The sequence below is a fragment of the Clinocottus analis genome, unplaced genomic scaffold (genome assembly GCF_023055335.1).
Source record: "Clinocottus analis isolate CAN_PGR_092001 unplaced genomic scaffold, fCliAna1.0.p SCAF_50, whole genome shotgun sequence".
NCBI classification, from domain to species: domain Eukaryota; kingdom Metazoa; phylum Chordata; class Actinopteri; order Perciformes; family Cottidae; genus Clinocottus; species Clinocottus analis.
The window spans coordinates 40,001-55,000 of record NW_027176208.1 but is presented as its reverse complement, the minus strand read 5'-3'; the positions used below and the strand labels follow the sequence as shown (position 1 = coordinate 55,000).

The window sequence follows — 15,000 nt, the reverse complement described above, 5'->3', positions numbered from 1 at the left end:
GGAGCATTGAGGTGTTCACGGTGTGTTCATGTTCCTCAGGAGCATTGAGGTGTTCACGGTGTGTTCATGTTCATCAGGAGCATTGAGGTGTTCACGGTGTGTTCATGTTCATCAGGAGCATTGAGGTGTTCACGGTGTGTTCATGTTCATCAGGAGCATTGAGGTGTTCACGGTGTGTTCATGTTCATCAGGAGCATTGAGGTGTTCACGGTGTGTTCATGTTCATCAGGAGCATTGAGGTGTTCACGGTGTGTTCATGTTCATCAGGAGCATTGAGGTGTTCACGGTGTGTTCATGTTCATCAGGAGCATTGAGGTGTTCACGGTGTGTTCATGTTCATCAGGAGCATTGAGGTGTTCACGGTGTGTTCATGTTCATCATGTTCAGGGGAGTCTGCACGACCCTCGCTTGATGGGAGTCATCCCTCGGATCTCCAGAGACATCTTCGACCACATCTACTCCATGGACGAGAACCTGGAGTTCCACATCAAGGTGATGTCACCTGTACACTGATGACATCATCAGCCACATCACATCATGATTCCTGTTTTAATATATTTGTCCTGCAGTAACTTGAAAGCATTTGATGAACTGCTCCCCATTGCTGCGGCGTATAGAATCTCTTTGGATGAAGTGTCATAATGTCAATAAGTCAAATCAACATACATTTAAACTAAATATATATTAATTATAAATAATAGAATTCTCAATGTGTTTTCATGTCAGCTATAAGAAAGGAATTCATTCACACACTAAACATTTCAACCCTTAAGGATTCTTTTTATTTATTTATTTAGGAATTACATCACAATCTGTCTATGAAAAGTTAAATCTGATCTGGGATCAGAGCCTGCAGAGACTCAGCTTAAGAACTAGTGAGGCGTTCACTGACCGGCTGCTATGAGGCGTTCACTGACCGGCTGCTATGAGGCGTTCACTGACCGGCTGCTGTGCATATGCTCAGCTGAGATAGAAGTACCATGTACATACAATAGTACTGTTAGTATTGTTATTGATACATACAATAATACCGTTAGTATTGTTATTACTACATACAATAGTACCGTTAGTATTGTTATTACTACATACAATAGTACCGTTAGTATTGTTATTACTACATACAATAGTACCATTAGTATTGTTATTACTACATACAATAGTACCATTAGTATTGTTATTACTACATACAATAGTACCATTAGTATTGTTATTACTACATACAATAGTACTGTTGGTATTGTTATTGATCTTCAGGTTTGGAAAGAAAAGATGAAAATCGGTTTCACATCTTTTGGTAAAATAAAGTTTGTGTTTTTCCCTGTAAGTTATAAATGTACATGTTGTTCATAAAATAGAGTAGTAATATTTAATCTGTTAACAATGACACAATGCTGACTAGTATAGAATCATATACATCATGTAATATTATTTTATGTTTATATCTATACATTATGTATGTGATTATATATGTATATGTATTTTTACATAATGAATTGTGTCTTTTTTTCTCTGCAGGTCTCTTATTTTGAAATCTATTTGGATAAAATCCGAGACCTACTGGACGGTGATGATAATATTTATTGTCTATATTTTTAAACACAAACATTACTTATTGATGAGGTTCACGTTCTAACTGATTTCTACGACAGAGTTGGAGCACTGAACCCTCGCTGCTGTGTCTGCGCTGTACAGAGCGGCGTGTGAGTCTGTGCAGAGCGGCGTGTGAGTCTGTACAGAGCGGCGTGTGAGTCTGTACGGAGCGGCGTGTGAGTCTGTACGGAGCGGCGTGTGAGTCTGTACAGAGCGGCGTGTGAGTCTGTACGGAGCGGCGTGTGAGTCTGTACGGAGCGGCGTGTGAGTCTGTACGGAGCGGCGTGTGAGTCTGTACGGAGCGGCGTGTGAGTCTGTACGGAGCGGCGTGTGAGTCTGTACGGAGCGGCGTGTGAGTCTGTACGGAGCGGCGTGTGAGTCTCTCTGTACAGAGCGGCGTGTGAGTCTCTCTGTACAGAGCGGCGTGTGAGTCTGTACAGAGCGGCGTGCGAGTCTCTCTGTACGGAGCGGCTTGTGGGTCTGTACAGAGCGGCGTGTGAGTTTGTACAGAGCGGCGTGTGAGTCTCTCTGTACGGAGCGGCGTGTGAGTTTGTACAGAGCGGCGTGCGGGTCTCTCTGTACGGAGCGGCGTGCGGGTCTCTCTGTACGGAGCGGCGTGCGGGTCTCTCTGTACGGAGCGGCGTGCGGGTCTCTCTGTACGGAGCGGCGTGCGGGTCTCTCTGTACGGAGCGGCGTGCGGGTCTCTCTGTACGGAGCGGCGTGCGGGTCTCTCTGTACGGAGCGGCGTGCGGGTCTCTCTGTACGGAGCGGCGTGCGGGTCTCTCTGGATGAAAGCTTCAGCTGAATGAACTGCTTCATGTTTCAGTGTCCAAGACCAACCTGGCGGTTCACGAGGACAAAAACAGGGTTCCTTTTGTGAAGGTATTACTCTTTACTACAGTGCCAGCACTACTTCAATACTACTACAGTACCGGTACTGTGCTAGTAATACAGTATCAGTACTGCAGTACTAGCCAATGCAGCATCAGGACTACAATAACAATACTCTGCTGACGTGTACTTCCTGTCAGGGCTGCACGGAGCGTTTTGTTTCCAGTCCTGATGAAGTGATGGACGTCATCGACGAGGGGAAAGCCAACCGACACGTGGCCGTCACCAGTGAGCCTCTACTTCTACTACTCGGAGTGCTGCTACTACTACTACTACTACTACTACTGGTGTAGTAGTAGTCTTGAAGTAACAAATGCATGGATTAACGTTCCTGCGTCATTATGATGCCTGATTTTTATATTGAGACTTGATAATGAATCAAACACCGAAGGAACCGCTTCCTTAAATCTAACAGCACTGTCAGTTAAACATCTAGTAGTAGTACTACTACTGCTACTACTGCTACTGTTACTACTATTACTACTGCTACTACAACTACTGCTACTGTTACTACTATTACTACTACAACTGTTAATGCTATTACTACTATTACTGTTACTATTACTACTACTACTGTGACTGCTACTACTAACAGTAGTACTACTACTTATATTTCTTGTGTTACTATTGTTAGCCATTATTGTCAATTCTTTGACATTAAAAGTAACAGTTCTATCTACACAAGTTGCGTAATCTAGTGAGGAAATGAGCAGCGTGAATATGTATATTATATATGTATATATACACACAACACAATAAACTAAGATTCAGAGGTTGCGTTGTCAGCAACATGGCCGCTCGGCATCTCTGAAGGAACCCGATGTCATTTACGTGATTCCTGAGCTTGAATAGAAATGGATTGTTTATTTGTGTCCCTTCAAACATCCACGCTGTTAATTATTATGGGTATTATGGGTATTATGGGTATTATTGCCCTGTGCAGACTCCTGCTGTAACGGCATGTGCTGCGCACCGTGACGTCGTTGCTCTCCTCCGGCAGACATGAACGAGCACAGCTCTCGCAGCCACAGCATCTTCCTGATCAGCATCAAGCAGGAGAACATGGAGACGGAGCTGAAGCTGTCGGGGAAGCTCTACCTGGTGGACCTGGCAGGCAGCGAGAAGGTTCACTCATTCTTTCACCCGCCTTCATGACAGCAGAAGTTAATGCTCACATGGAACCCTCAGAGTCACAAGACACGGCCTCTTGCTAGAGTAACACAAGGTGTGGTGACCTCGTCACTGATGACCACACACTGAGCGGTCGGTTCGCGCATGGGACCACACAACAGATCAGGAAGAGTTTCTTCCAAATCCTTTGACAAATCAGTGGCGCTGGTGATGGCGGTGAAGATGAAGCCGATGATGTTTCTGTCCAGGTCAGTAAAACTGGAGCAGAAGGCGCCGTGTTGGACGAAGCCAAGAACATCAACAAGTCCCTCTCTGCTCTGGGGAACGTCATCGCGGCCCTGAGTGAAGGAACCGTGAGTTCTCCTGAAACATGGAAGATGCACAACTAGCCTTTAGAACCGAGTCATGTGACTTTCCTGTTGTGTTTACAGAAGACTCACGTCCCGTACCGAGACAGCAAGATGACTCGGATCCTGCAGGACTCTCTGGGGGGGAACTGCCGGACCACCATCATCATCTGCTGCTCACCTTCAGCTTACAACGAGGCGGAGACCAAGTCCACGCTGATGTTCGGACAGAGGCAAGTGTGGAGGTTCTCTGTGAAGGAGCACTGTGATGAGTACCTGCAAATATGTTTTTAGAATTAAAAGTTGGAGCTTTTTTATAATAATAATATTTATACCATAATATTGTTTTTCACAAATACACATGTATTATAATTTAGCTTATTCCAGTGGCGCCAGCCTCCTCTGCATGAACACAATCACAAAGTTAAAGTTATTTTATAATAGATAGATTGATTAGGGCTGGGCAGATTAACGCGTTAACACAAGATTTATTTGGCAATCCTTTAACGGCGTTAATTATTTGATCATGCGTTAACTGTATGTTGTTTTTTTGCATTGGGAGGAGATTTATCAGTTTAAATCTCTCCAGACGGTGTAGTTCAGACCTGGCGTCTCACGGCTCTCCCAGTCCGGCCCACGTGAGGTCAATCAAACATGAAAAATAAAAAAATAAGAAAAACGCCATGAACGTATTACAGCTGTTTCACTTTCAAGGCGTGCTCTGCCGCAGCCTCGCCGACTGACGTAAAGCTCGTATAGTTCTGTATCTTCTGTTCTCAACAAGCAGCGCTGCTCCCGCGAGCCGCTTCATCTAAAAAAAAAAAGCGCTCACAAGCGGTCAGTATACCGGCAGCTTCCACGTCCAGATTGAAAGTTAATCGCGCATGCGCAAAGTTCAGCAGCTCCCTGGAGCCTCCTCTCAGCTCCCTGGAGCCTCCTCTCAGCTACCTGGAGCCTCCTCTCAGCTCCCTGGAGCCTCCTCTCAGCTCCCTGGAGCCTCCTTTTAGCTCCCTGGAGCCTCCTCTCAGCTACCTGGAGCCTCCTCTCAGCTCCCTGGAGCCTCCTATCAGCTCCCTGGAGCCTCCTCTTAGCTACCTGGAGGCTCCTCTCAGCTCCCTGGAGCCTCCTCTCAGCTCCCTGGAGCCTCCTCTCAGCTACCTGGAGCCTCCTCTCAGCTCCTTGGAGCCTCCTCTCAGCTCCCTGGAGCCTCTTCTCAGCTCCCTGGAGCCTCCTCTCAGCTCCCTGGAGCCTCCTTTTAGCTCCCTGGAGCCTCTTCTCAGCTCCCTGGAGCCTCCTCTCAGGTCCCTGGAGCCTCCTTTTAGCTCCCTGGAGCTTCTTCTCAGCTCCCTGGAGCCTCTTCTCAGCTCCCTGGAGCCTCCTCTCAGCTCCCTGGAGCCTCCTTTTAGCTCCCTGGAGCCTCTTCTCAGCTCCCTGGAGCCTCCTCTCAGGTCCCTGGAGCCTCCTTTTAGCTCCCTGGAGCTTCTTCTCAGCTCCCTGGAGCATCCTCTCAGCTCCCTGGAGCCTCCTCTCAGCTCCCTGGAGCCTCCTCTCAGCTCCCTGGAGCCTCCTCTCAGCTCCCTCGAGCTTCTTCTCAGCTCCCTGGAGCCTCCTCTCAGCTACCTGGAGCCTCCTCTCAGCTACCTGGAGCCTCCTCTTAGCTACCTGGAGCCTCCTCTTAGCTACCTGGAGCCTCCTCTCAGGTCCCTGGAGCCTCCTCTTAGCTACCTGGAGCCTCCTCTCAGGTCCCTGGAGCCTCCTTTTAGCTACCTGGAGCCTCCTCTCAGGTCCCTGGAGCCTCCTCTTAGCTCCCTGGAGCCTCCTCTCAGGTCCCTGGAGCCTCCTCTCAGGTCCCTGGAGCCTCCTCTTAGCTACCTGGAGCCTCCTCTCAGGTCCCTGGAGCCTCCTCTCAGGTCCCTGGAGCCTCCTCTTAGCTACCTGGAGCCTCCTCTTAGCTACCTGGAGCCTCCTCTCAGGTCCCTGGAGCCTCCTCTTAGCTACCTGGAGCCTCCTCTCAGGTCCCTGGAGCCTCCTCTTAGCTACCTGGAGCCTCCTCTTAGCTACCTGGAGCCTCCTCTCAGCTCCCTGGAGCCTCCTCTCAGCTCCCTGGAGCTTCTTCTCAGCTCCCTGGAGCCTCCTCTTAGCTCCCTGGAGCCTCCTCTCAGCTCCCTGGAGCTTCTTCTCAGCTCCCTGGAGCCTCCTCTTAGCTACCTGGAGCCTCCTCTTAGCTACCTGGAGCCTCCTCTCAGCTACCTGGAGCCTCCTCTTAGCTACCTGGAGCCTCCTCTTAGCTACCTGGAGCCTCCTCTCAGGTCCCTGGAGCCTCCTCTTAGCTACCTGGAGCCTCCTCTCAGGTCCCTGGAGCCTCCTCTTAGCTACCTGGAGCCTCCTCTTAGCTCCCTGGAGCCTCCTCTCAGGTCCCTGGAGCCTCCTCTCAGGTCCCTGGAGCCTCCTCTTAGCTACCTGGAGCCTCCTCTTAGCTACCTGGAGCCTCCTCTCAGGTCCCTGGAGCCTCCTCTTAGCTACCTGGAGCCTCCTCTCAGCTCCCTGGAGCCTCCTCTCAGCTCCCTGGAGCCTCCTCTCAGCTCCCTGGAGCCTCCTCTCAGCTCCCTGGAGCTTCTTCTCAGCTCCCTGGAGCCTCCTCTTAGCTACCTGGAGCCTCCTCTCAGCTACCTGGAGCCTCCTCTCAGCTACCTGGAGCCTCCTCTCAGCTACCTGGAGCCTCCTCTTAGCTACCTGGAGGCTCCTCTCAGGTCCCTGGAGCCTCCTTTGCAGCAGCCTGGCATAAGCTTTCCCAGGAGGCTGAGCAGTGTGATACTGACAGTTCACCCTTCTTGGAGATGGAACCAACACCCCGGTCTCTGTTTCTGACCCCCGTGTGACACTGAAGAGGCGTGTCAGCACAGGCAGACCAACCCTGTTCAGCATCTCAGGGCGGATCTCATCCCCCCGGCGCCTCGCCACCAAGGAGCTTTTTGACTCCCTTGAGGGCCTCTGCCATGGCCTCCTCTAACTCCTCCCATGTTTTAGCGTCCACGACCTCCGCAGCTGCAGCCTTCTGGCCTGCCGGTGCCCCTCAGCTGCTTCAGGAGACCCCTGGGCCAGCCAGCCAGCTTTAGTCGTGGTACATTTATAAAATTACACTGCCGAACTGCATGCTGGGTTTCATAATATGCGAGCGAGCTGTACCCAGCATGCATTTCAGCGGTGTAATTTCAAAAATGTACTATGACTAGAGTTCAAACCCTGACATGTAAGTAGCTCAGACCGCTCCCCCCTCAGCTGTGAGCTGCATTACATCTTGCTGCCTGCCGGGTTATGGCTGGTTAGGGAGTTTATTCTGGAAGCATTGTGCATGGTTGCCGTTGGAGTGTGACTTACTTTGACTTTTATGTCTGTGCTTGATAGCAGCCATTAATCACCCTTCACCTGCATCATGTTTGGGTGCGGTGTTAGAAATAGGACCTAAATGCCGATGAACCGTTCCAGGAATCTTTAATAAAACAAGAGCACAAAAAACAAAAGGCACTAAAAAACAGAATCAAGTAGTGACTTGAAGGAAGACTGAACAAACGGACAGGACAAAGACACACCATGGAAATACACAGTACGAACCGACGAGAAGACAGGAGACGAATGGGTTTTAAATACAAGAGGAGGTAACGAGCAACAGGTGGACACAATGAGGGCAGCACAGGTGCAGGGAATCCACAATCAGGAACCAGGTAGACAGACAATCCCAGACAATCACCAGAACAGGAAGTGCAGAGACGCAAGGGACACAGGACTACAAAATAAAACAGGAACCAAAACTCAACCCATGACACATCATCTCTTACAACACCTCAACATCCACCTGTCTTTGTGTTCTAGAGCCAAAACCATCAAGAACACCGTGTCCGTAAACCTGGAGCTGACCGCTGAGGAGTGGAAGAAGAAGTACGAGAAGGAGAAGGAGAAGAACAGGAGCCTAAGCATCGTGATTCAGAAACAGGAGAACGAGCTGAAACGCTGGAGGAAAGGTGAACAGTACAAGTCCACCAACGTGAGCAGGCACCTTTGCTGGTTGATGTGGGTCTGAGGCCTGAACTGGGGACTTGTTTGTACTCATAAGGTGAGTCTGTACCTGTGGAGGAGCAGCTGAGCAGCAGAAACAAGAAAAGCAGCAGTGAGACGACAGCCGTGACGGACAGCCTGGCCCCGCCCCCTGTCCCTCTGTCAGACGAACAAAAGACGCAGTACGAGACTCTCATCACCGACCTGTACCACCAGCTCGACGACAAGGTGAGCCCTACCTGTCCTATCATTCTAAAGAAAGTCTTTCCTCTACCACCAGCTCGACGACGAGGGGAATGTCCTCCCGTCTTAGACCCTTTTGTTCTGTTTAAGTCTGTGATTAAAAATCAGCTGACTCATGTTTTAGGATGATGAGATCAACCATCACAGTCAGGCGGCCGAGGAGCTCAAACAGCAGCTGATTGATCAGGACGAGGTGAGTACCTGATGTACACATCTCTATAGTACTGTATCTAAACATCTATCAATGTATAGTACACATCTCTATAGTACTGTATCTAAACATCTATCAATGTATAGTACACATCTCTATAGTACTGTATCTAAACATCTATCAATGTATAGTACACATCTCTATAGTACTGTATCTAAACATCTATCAATGTATAGTACACATCTCTATAGTACTCTATCTAAACATCTATCAATGTATAGTACACATCTCTATAGTACTGTATCTAAACATCTATCAATGTATAGTACACATCTCTATAGTACTGTATCTAAACATCTATCAATGTATAGTACACATCTCTATAGTACTCTATCTAAACATCTATCAATGTATAGTACACATCTCTATAGTACTGTATCTAAACATCTATCAATGTATAGTACACATCTCTATAGTACTGTATCTAAACATCTATCAATGTATAGTACACATCTCTATAGTACTCTATCTAAACATCTATCAATGTATAGTACACATCTCTATAGTACTCTATCTAAACATCTATCAAAGTACATTTTCTCCGTTCGTTCAGCTGTTGGCGTCGAGCCGTCAGGACTACGAGCGTGTCCAGCAGGATCTGTCCCGGCTGCACAGGGACAGCGACTCGGCCAAAGAGGAGGTGAAGGAGGTGCTGCAGGCGCTGGAGGAGCTTGCCGTTAACTACGACCACAAAAGCCAAGAAGTGGAGACCAAGAACCGCTGCAACGATCAGCTGAATGAGGAGCTAGCGCACAAAACTGTGAGTCCACAAGAAGAAGCAAAGGTCAGGACAGTAGGACAGGAGGCTGTTTAGATGTTAGAGTAGGATGCTAGGGAGTGAGAGTGGTAGCTCAGGAGGGTGTTTAGATGTTAGAGTAGGATGCTAGGGAGTGAGAGTGGTAGCTCAGGAGGATGTTTAGATGTTAGAGTAGGATGCTAGGGAGTGAGAGTGGTAGCTCAGGAGGATGTTTAGATGTTAGAGTAGGATGCTAAGGAGTGAGAGTGGTAGCTCAGGAGGATGTTTAGATGTTAGAGTAGGATGCTAGGGAGTGAGAGTGGTAGCTCAGGAGGCTGTTTAGATGTTAGAGTAGGATGCTAGGGAGTGAGAGTGGTAGCTCAGGAGGCTGTTTAGATGTTAGAGTAGGATGCTAGGGAGTGAGAGTGGTAGCTCAGGAGGCTGTTTAGATGTTAGAGTAGGATGCTAGGGAGTGAGAGTGGTAGCTCAGGAGGATGTTAGAACTCAATTCAGTAAGAGGAATGAAGTATGAGACAGGAGGGACAAAGGACGAGGCAATATGTAGGAGTCAGGAGGCAAGAGGGTGGGTAAGGACGGCGGGATGTTAGAACAATAGGACGGCGGGATGTTAGAACAATAGGACGGCGGCATGTTACAGTTTCTTACGGTAGTTTATTTACTTTATTAACTGGATCCCTGGATCAGCTGACGTAACTCTTCCTGGGATCCACAGAGAAGACAAAACATAAAGCACAGTCAGGGACTCGGATGTGTTTTCTCAGAATGGGTTCACCCCTGGTGTGGGGTCTCATGTGTTTTAAAGGACGACATCACTATAACATAAGTGCTGGTTCTTCCCTCCTGCCGGGCCCAGCAGTGACCGTGTGTTGACCTGTTTCAGGTGAGTCTGGAGGCGGTCCAGAGGGAGCTGAGCTCCCTGAACGAGGTCAGCTCCCATCACAAGAAGAGGTCGGCAGAGATCCTCAGTCTGCTGCTCAGAGACCTCAGTGACATCGGCGGCGTCCTCGGCACCACCGACCTCAGAGCTGTACGGCCTCTTCTTCTCCTTTCAAACTCACATAGCGTTCTCCGTTAGCGTGAGAACAGCATGCAGGACGTTCACACCGTCAAAATGAACTTAAATGTCAATAATCTAGAAGTGCATGTATAGTATAGCATACTATAGAACACACAGCAGATCGTGACGAGTGGACAAAGTGTCACGTCGACGTCCCTCTGCCTCTTCAGATGACGGAGCTGAGTGGAGTGATGGAGGACGAGTTCACCACCGCTCGGCTCTACATCAGTAAAATGAAGTCGGAGGTCAAATCTCTGGTGAACCGCAGCAAGCAGCTGGAAGCCGACCTGACGGAGAACACCAGCAGGACGGAGGCGGACGAGAAGGAGCTCAACGCCTGCCAGCTGCTGGTCTCACAGGTAACGCGCCCTGCAGCTATGGCCTCACGGGCACTTTGTCATATGTTAGGATATTTGTTAGAAAAATTCACTCGACCCCTCGGAGTAAAATCATTAAAACAGGAACATTTATTCGTTGCAAGGAAGGAGCAGAGTTAGAAGTACGAGGTGATAGACAAATTGCATATCCAAGACTGCTCAAAGATCTCTCAAACCGCCTCTTAAATACTCATCATGACCACTAACAGAAACCCTCACGTCGTCTTCGGCCTCTCCGGGAACCTTTCCCCTCGTCCCATAGACGGTTTGTATGAAATGGTCATGTGATAACAAAGGAACTGCTCGTTCTTTCAGACAGAAACACACAGATTCAGTCTCCCTGCTATCAGGAGACATGCTGAGTTTGTGTGTGAGATTAAACAGAGACAGTAAGATGTGAAGTCTGAATGTAACAGTGAAATAGTACAACAATATTCCAACAATATTTCACTTTAAGAAAGTTAGAAGCCCTTTAACTGTTAGAACATTGATACAATTATGATTATCGCCAGTTCATTATTATGCATTGCAGCTTCGGGCCAAGATTATGTCTCTGACAGAAGACCTGCAGAGGACGGAGCAGAAGAAGAGGAAGCTGGAAGAGAGTCAGGACGCTCTGGTGGAGGAGGTCGCCAAGCTGCACGCTCAAGGTCAGACAGTCCATCATGCAGCGCTGCTTCCTATTGGCTGTCAGCTTCCACACGAGACACCATTACACACGTGTGTGTGTGTGTGTGTGTGTGTGTGTGTGTGTGTGTGTGTGTGTGTGTGTGTCCAGGGCAAGAGGTGTCGGTGATGGACAAAGAGAAAGAACACATGAGCAGACTGAAGGATGCTGTTGAGATGAAGGTAGAACTCCATCATGTTCTCACCTACACACAAATCCTCTAATAATACCTTTAAAAGTACTAGATAAATACTAATTTATAATAATGATACAAATTACTAATAATATACTACTTTATGAAAAATAATATACTCTGCCTGACCAAAAACAAGTGTCCACCTGGATGTAACTGCTACTGTAGCAGCCTGTGGGGCATTGCTGTGATCTGGGGTTGCTGCAGTTGCTCAGGTCTAGGTTGAGCAACCACCAGATTCAGCAATAACCAGGTTATTGCATCACGGATTGTTTCCAAGATGACAATGCAGGACTCATGGCGCTCAGGTGGTGACAGAGGTTCAGGAGCATGAGCATCATGTCCAACATGGAGTCCAGACCTGAACCCACTGAGAGTCTCTGATGTGCTGGAGAAGCTTTGCAGCGTCAGACTCAACAACTCTGCATCATCAACACAAGACCTGTGAGGAGCTGATGAACCCTGGATGGAAATACATGTTGAGACATTGCAGAAGCTCACTGAACAAAGTAACAGAGAATTCTGGAAGCAAAGCTGAAGGTCTCCTACAAGTATTAGTAGTATTAGTGTGTGTTCTTTGTTCGGGCCGGGCAGTGTGACAATAATAATAACAATAACAACAATAATAACAACAATAACAACAACATCTCTCAGATCGTTTATTTTCTCAAACATTGTGGCTTTCTGTTGATCAACAAAGTTCCCCCTGTAGGTAAATGAAGTGTTCCCCCTGAAGGTAAATGAAGTGTTCCTCTGTAGGTAAATGAAGTGTTCCTCTGTAGGTAAATGAAGTGTTACCCCTGTAGGTAAATCAAGTGTTCCTCTGTAGGTAAATGAAGTGTTACCCTGTAGGTAAATGAAGTGTTCCCCCTGAAGGTAAATGAAGTGTTCCTCTGTAGGTAAATGAAGTGTTCCCCCTGAAGGTAAATGAAGTGTTCCTCTGTAGGTAAATGAAGTGTTCCTCTGTAGGTAAATGAAGTGTTACCCCTGTAGGTAAATGAAGTGTTCCCCCTGAAGGTAAATGAAGTGTTCCCTTGTAGGTAAATGAAGTGTTCCCCCTGAAGGTAAATGAAGTGTTCCTCTGTAGGTAAATGAAGTGTTCCTCTGTAGGTAAATGAAGTGTTACCCCTGTAGGTAAATGAAGTGTTCCTCTGTAGGTAAATGAAGTGTTCCTCTGTAGGTAAATGAAGTGTTCCCCCTGAAGGTAAATGAAGTGTTCCTCTGTAGGTAAATGAAGTGTTCCTCTGTAGGTAAATGAAGTGTTCCCCTGAAGGTAAATGAAGTGTTCCCCCTGTAGCTAAATGAAGTGCTCCTCTGTAGGTAAATGAAGTGTTACCCTGAAGGTAAATGAAGTGTTCCCCCTGTAGGTAAATGAAGTGTTCCCCCTGTAGGTAAATGAAGTGTTCCCCCTGAAGGTAAATGAAGTGTTCCTCTGTAGGTAAATGAAGTGTTACCCCTGTAGGTAAATGAAGTGTTCCTCTGTAGGTAAATGAAGTGTTCCCCTGAAGGTAAATGAAGTGTTCCCCCTGTAGCTAAATGAAGTGCTCCTCTGTAGGTAAATGAAGTGTTACCCTGAAGGTAAATGAAGTGTTCCCCCTGTAGGTAAATGAAGTGTTCCTCTGTAGGTAAATGAAGTGTTCCCCTGAAGGTAAATGAAGTGTTCCACCTGTAGGTAAATGAAGTATTACCCTGAAGGTAAATGAAGTGTTCCCCCTGTAGGTAAATGAAGTGTTCCTCTGTAGGTAAATGAAGTGTTCCCTTGTAGGTAAATGAAGTGTTCCCCCTGTAGGTAAATGAAGTGTTCCTCTGTAGGTAAATGAAGTGTTCCCTTGTAGGTAAATGAAGTGTTCCCTTGTAGGTAAATGAAGTGTTCCCCTGAAGGTAAATGAAGTGTTCCCCTGTAGGTAAATGAAGTGTTCCCCTGAAGGTAAATGAAGTGTTCCCCTGAAGGTAAATGAAGTGTTCCCCTGTAGGTAAATGAAGTGTTCCCCTGAAGGTAAATGAAGTGTTACCCCTGTAGGTAAATGAAGTGTTCCCCTGTAGGTAAATGAAGTGTTCCCCTGTAGGTAAATGAAGTGTTCCCCTGTAGGTAAATGAAGTGTTCCCCTGAAGGTAAATGAAGTGTTACCCCTGTAGGTAAATGAAGTGTTCCCTTGTAGGTAAATGAAGTGTTCCTCTGTAGGTAAATGAAGTGTTCCCCTGTAGGTAAATCAAGTGTTCCCCTGAAGGTAAATGAAGTGTTCCCCTGTAGGTAAATGAAGTGTTCCCCTGTAGGTACATGAAGTGTTCCCTTGTAGGTAAATGAAGTGTTCCCCTGTAGGTAAATGAAGTGTTCCCCTGTAGGTAAATGAAGTGTTCCCTTGTAGGTAAATGAAGTGTTCCCCTGTAGGTAAATGAAGTGTTCCCTTGTAGGTAAATGAAGTGTTCCTCTGTAGGTAAATGAAGTGTTCCTCTGTAGGTAAATGAAGTGTTACCCTGAAGGTAAATGAAGTGTTCCCCCTGTAGGTAAATGAAGTGTTCCCTTGTAGGTAAATGAAGTGTTCCCCTGTAGGTAAATGAAGTGTTCCCCTGTAGGTAAATGAAGTGTTCCCTTGTAGGTAAATGAAGTGTTCCCCTGTAGGTAAATGAAGTGTTACCCTGAAGGTAAATGAAGTGTTCCCCTGTAGGTAAATGAAGTGTTCCTCTGTAGGTAAATGAAGTGTTACCCTGAAGGTAAATGAAGTGTTCCCCCTGTAGGTAAATGAAGTGTTCCCCTGAAGGTAAATGAAGTGTTACCCCTGTAGGTAAAGGAAGCGAGATAGAGAAATGATACTGTTTGTTCTGTAGAGAACTCTGGAGGAACAGATGGAGAACCACAGAGAAGTTCATCACAAACAGCTGAGTCGCCTCCGCGATGAGATTGAGCAGAAGCATCGAGACGTCGACCAATTCAAAGAGTACGTTATTGATTGTAATGACGAGCAGTGACAGTTGTGATCAAAGTGAAGTAGTAGTTATATTATTGTTTCTTTTTTAAACACAGACGACAGCACAGACTTAAAGCACTTCTTTGTGATGTTAAAGTGTCTCTTCTACATTTAGGTCATTAGATATTTATTTCATCCTCCTAATAAATGCGGTGGCTGTAATGGCCATAATGAAATGTGTTGCTCTGTATATGTTCATTTAGTGTGAATCAGGCTCTGCAGCTGGAGAACCAGAAACTTCAGTCTGATTTTGACAAACTTAAAGCTGAGGATCAAAACAAAGGCCAGAAACTTCAGAAACTGCAGTAAGTTTGTCCCATTGTGTTAAAGTTGGTGAATGGAAGAGCATCAGGTTGTTTCAGTAAACTTAGACTTGCTTGTGTGATTAAGGTTCCTGAATGAGAAGAGAGAACAAGCCAAAGAGGACCTGAAGGGTCTCGAGGAAACTGTGGTCGGTGGATTATTATTATTTTAAAACATTTATTGTATATCGTCAGCAGAAGTGACACATCTGACT

The 15,000-nt window shown here is 47.0% G+C and overlaps 1 protein-coding gene across 1 annotated transcript in view; it reads left to right on the top strand.

Annotated features, from left to right (window-relative positions):
• LOC137803227 (kinesin heavy chain-like) overlaps positions 1-15,000 on the top strand; it is a 22,766-nt gene that overhangs the window by 3,173 nt on the left and 4,593 nt on the right. The window contains exons 4-21 of the mRNA XM_068601484.1: positions 388-492; positions 1,516-1,564; positions 2,417-2,472; positions 2,622-2,709; positions 3,482-3,606; positions 3,861-3,965; positions 4,044-4,192; positions 7,830-7,978; positions 8,071-8,240; positions 8,380-8,448; positions 9,020-9,226; positions 10,104-10,250; positions 10,451-10,639; positions 11,190-11,307; positions 11,436-11,506; positions 14,344-14,453; positions 14,687-14,788; positions 14,874-14,934. Of these exons, the coding sequence (XP_068457585.1) occupies positions 388-492; positions 1,516-1,564; positions 2,417-2,472; positions 2,622-2,709; positions 3,482-3,606; positions 3,861-3,965; positions 4,044-4,192; positions 7,830-7,978; positions 8,071-8,240; positions 8,380-8,448; positions 9,020-9,226; positions 10,104-10,250; positions 10,451-10,639; positions 11,190-11,307; positions 11,436-11,506; positions 14,344-14,453; positions 14,687-14,788; positions 14,874-14,934 (2,070 nt within the window). The remainder of the gene's footprint in view (positions 1-387; positions 493-1,515; positions 1,565-2,416; positions 2,473-2,621; positions 2,710-3,481; positions 3,607-3,860; positions 3,966-4,043; positions 4,193-7,829; positions 7,979-8,070; positions 8,241-8,379; positions 8,449-9,019; positions 9,227-10,103; positions 10,251-10,450; positions 10,640-11,189; positions 11,308-11,435; positions 11,507-14,343; positions 14,454-14,686; positions 14,789-14,873; positions 14,935-15,000) is intronic.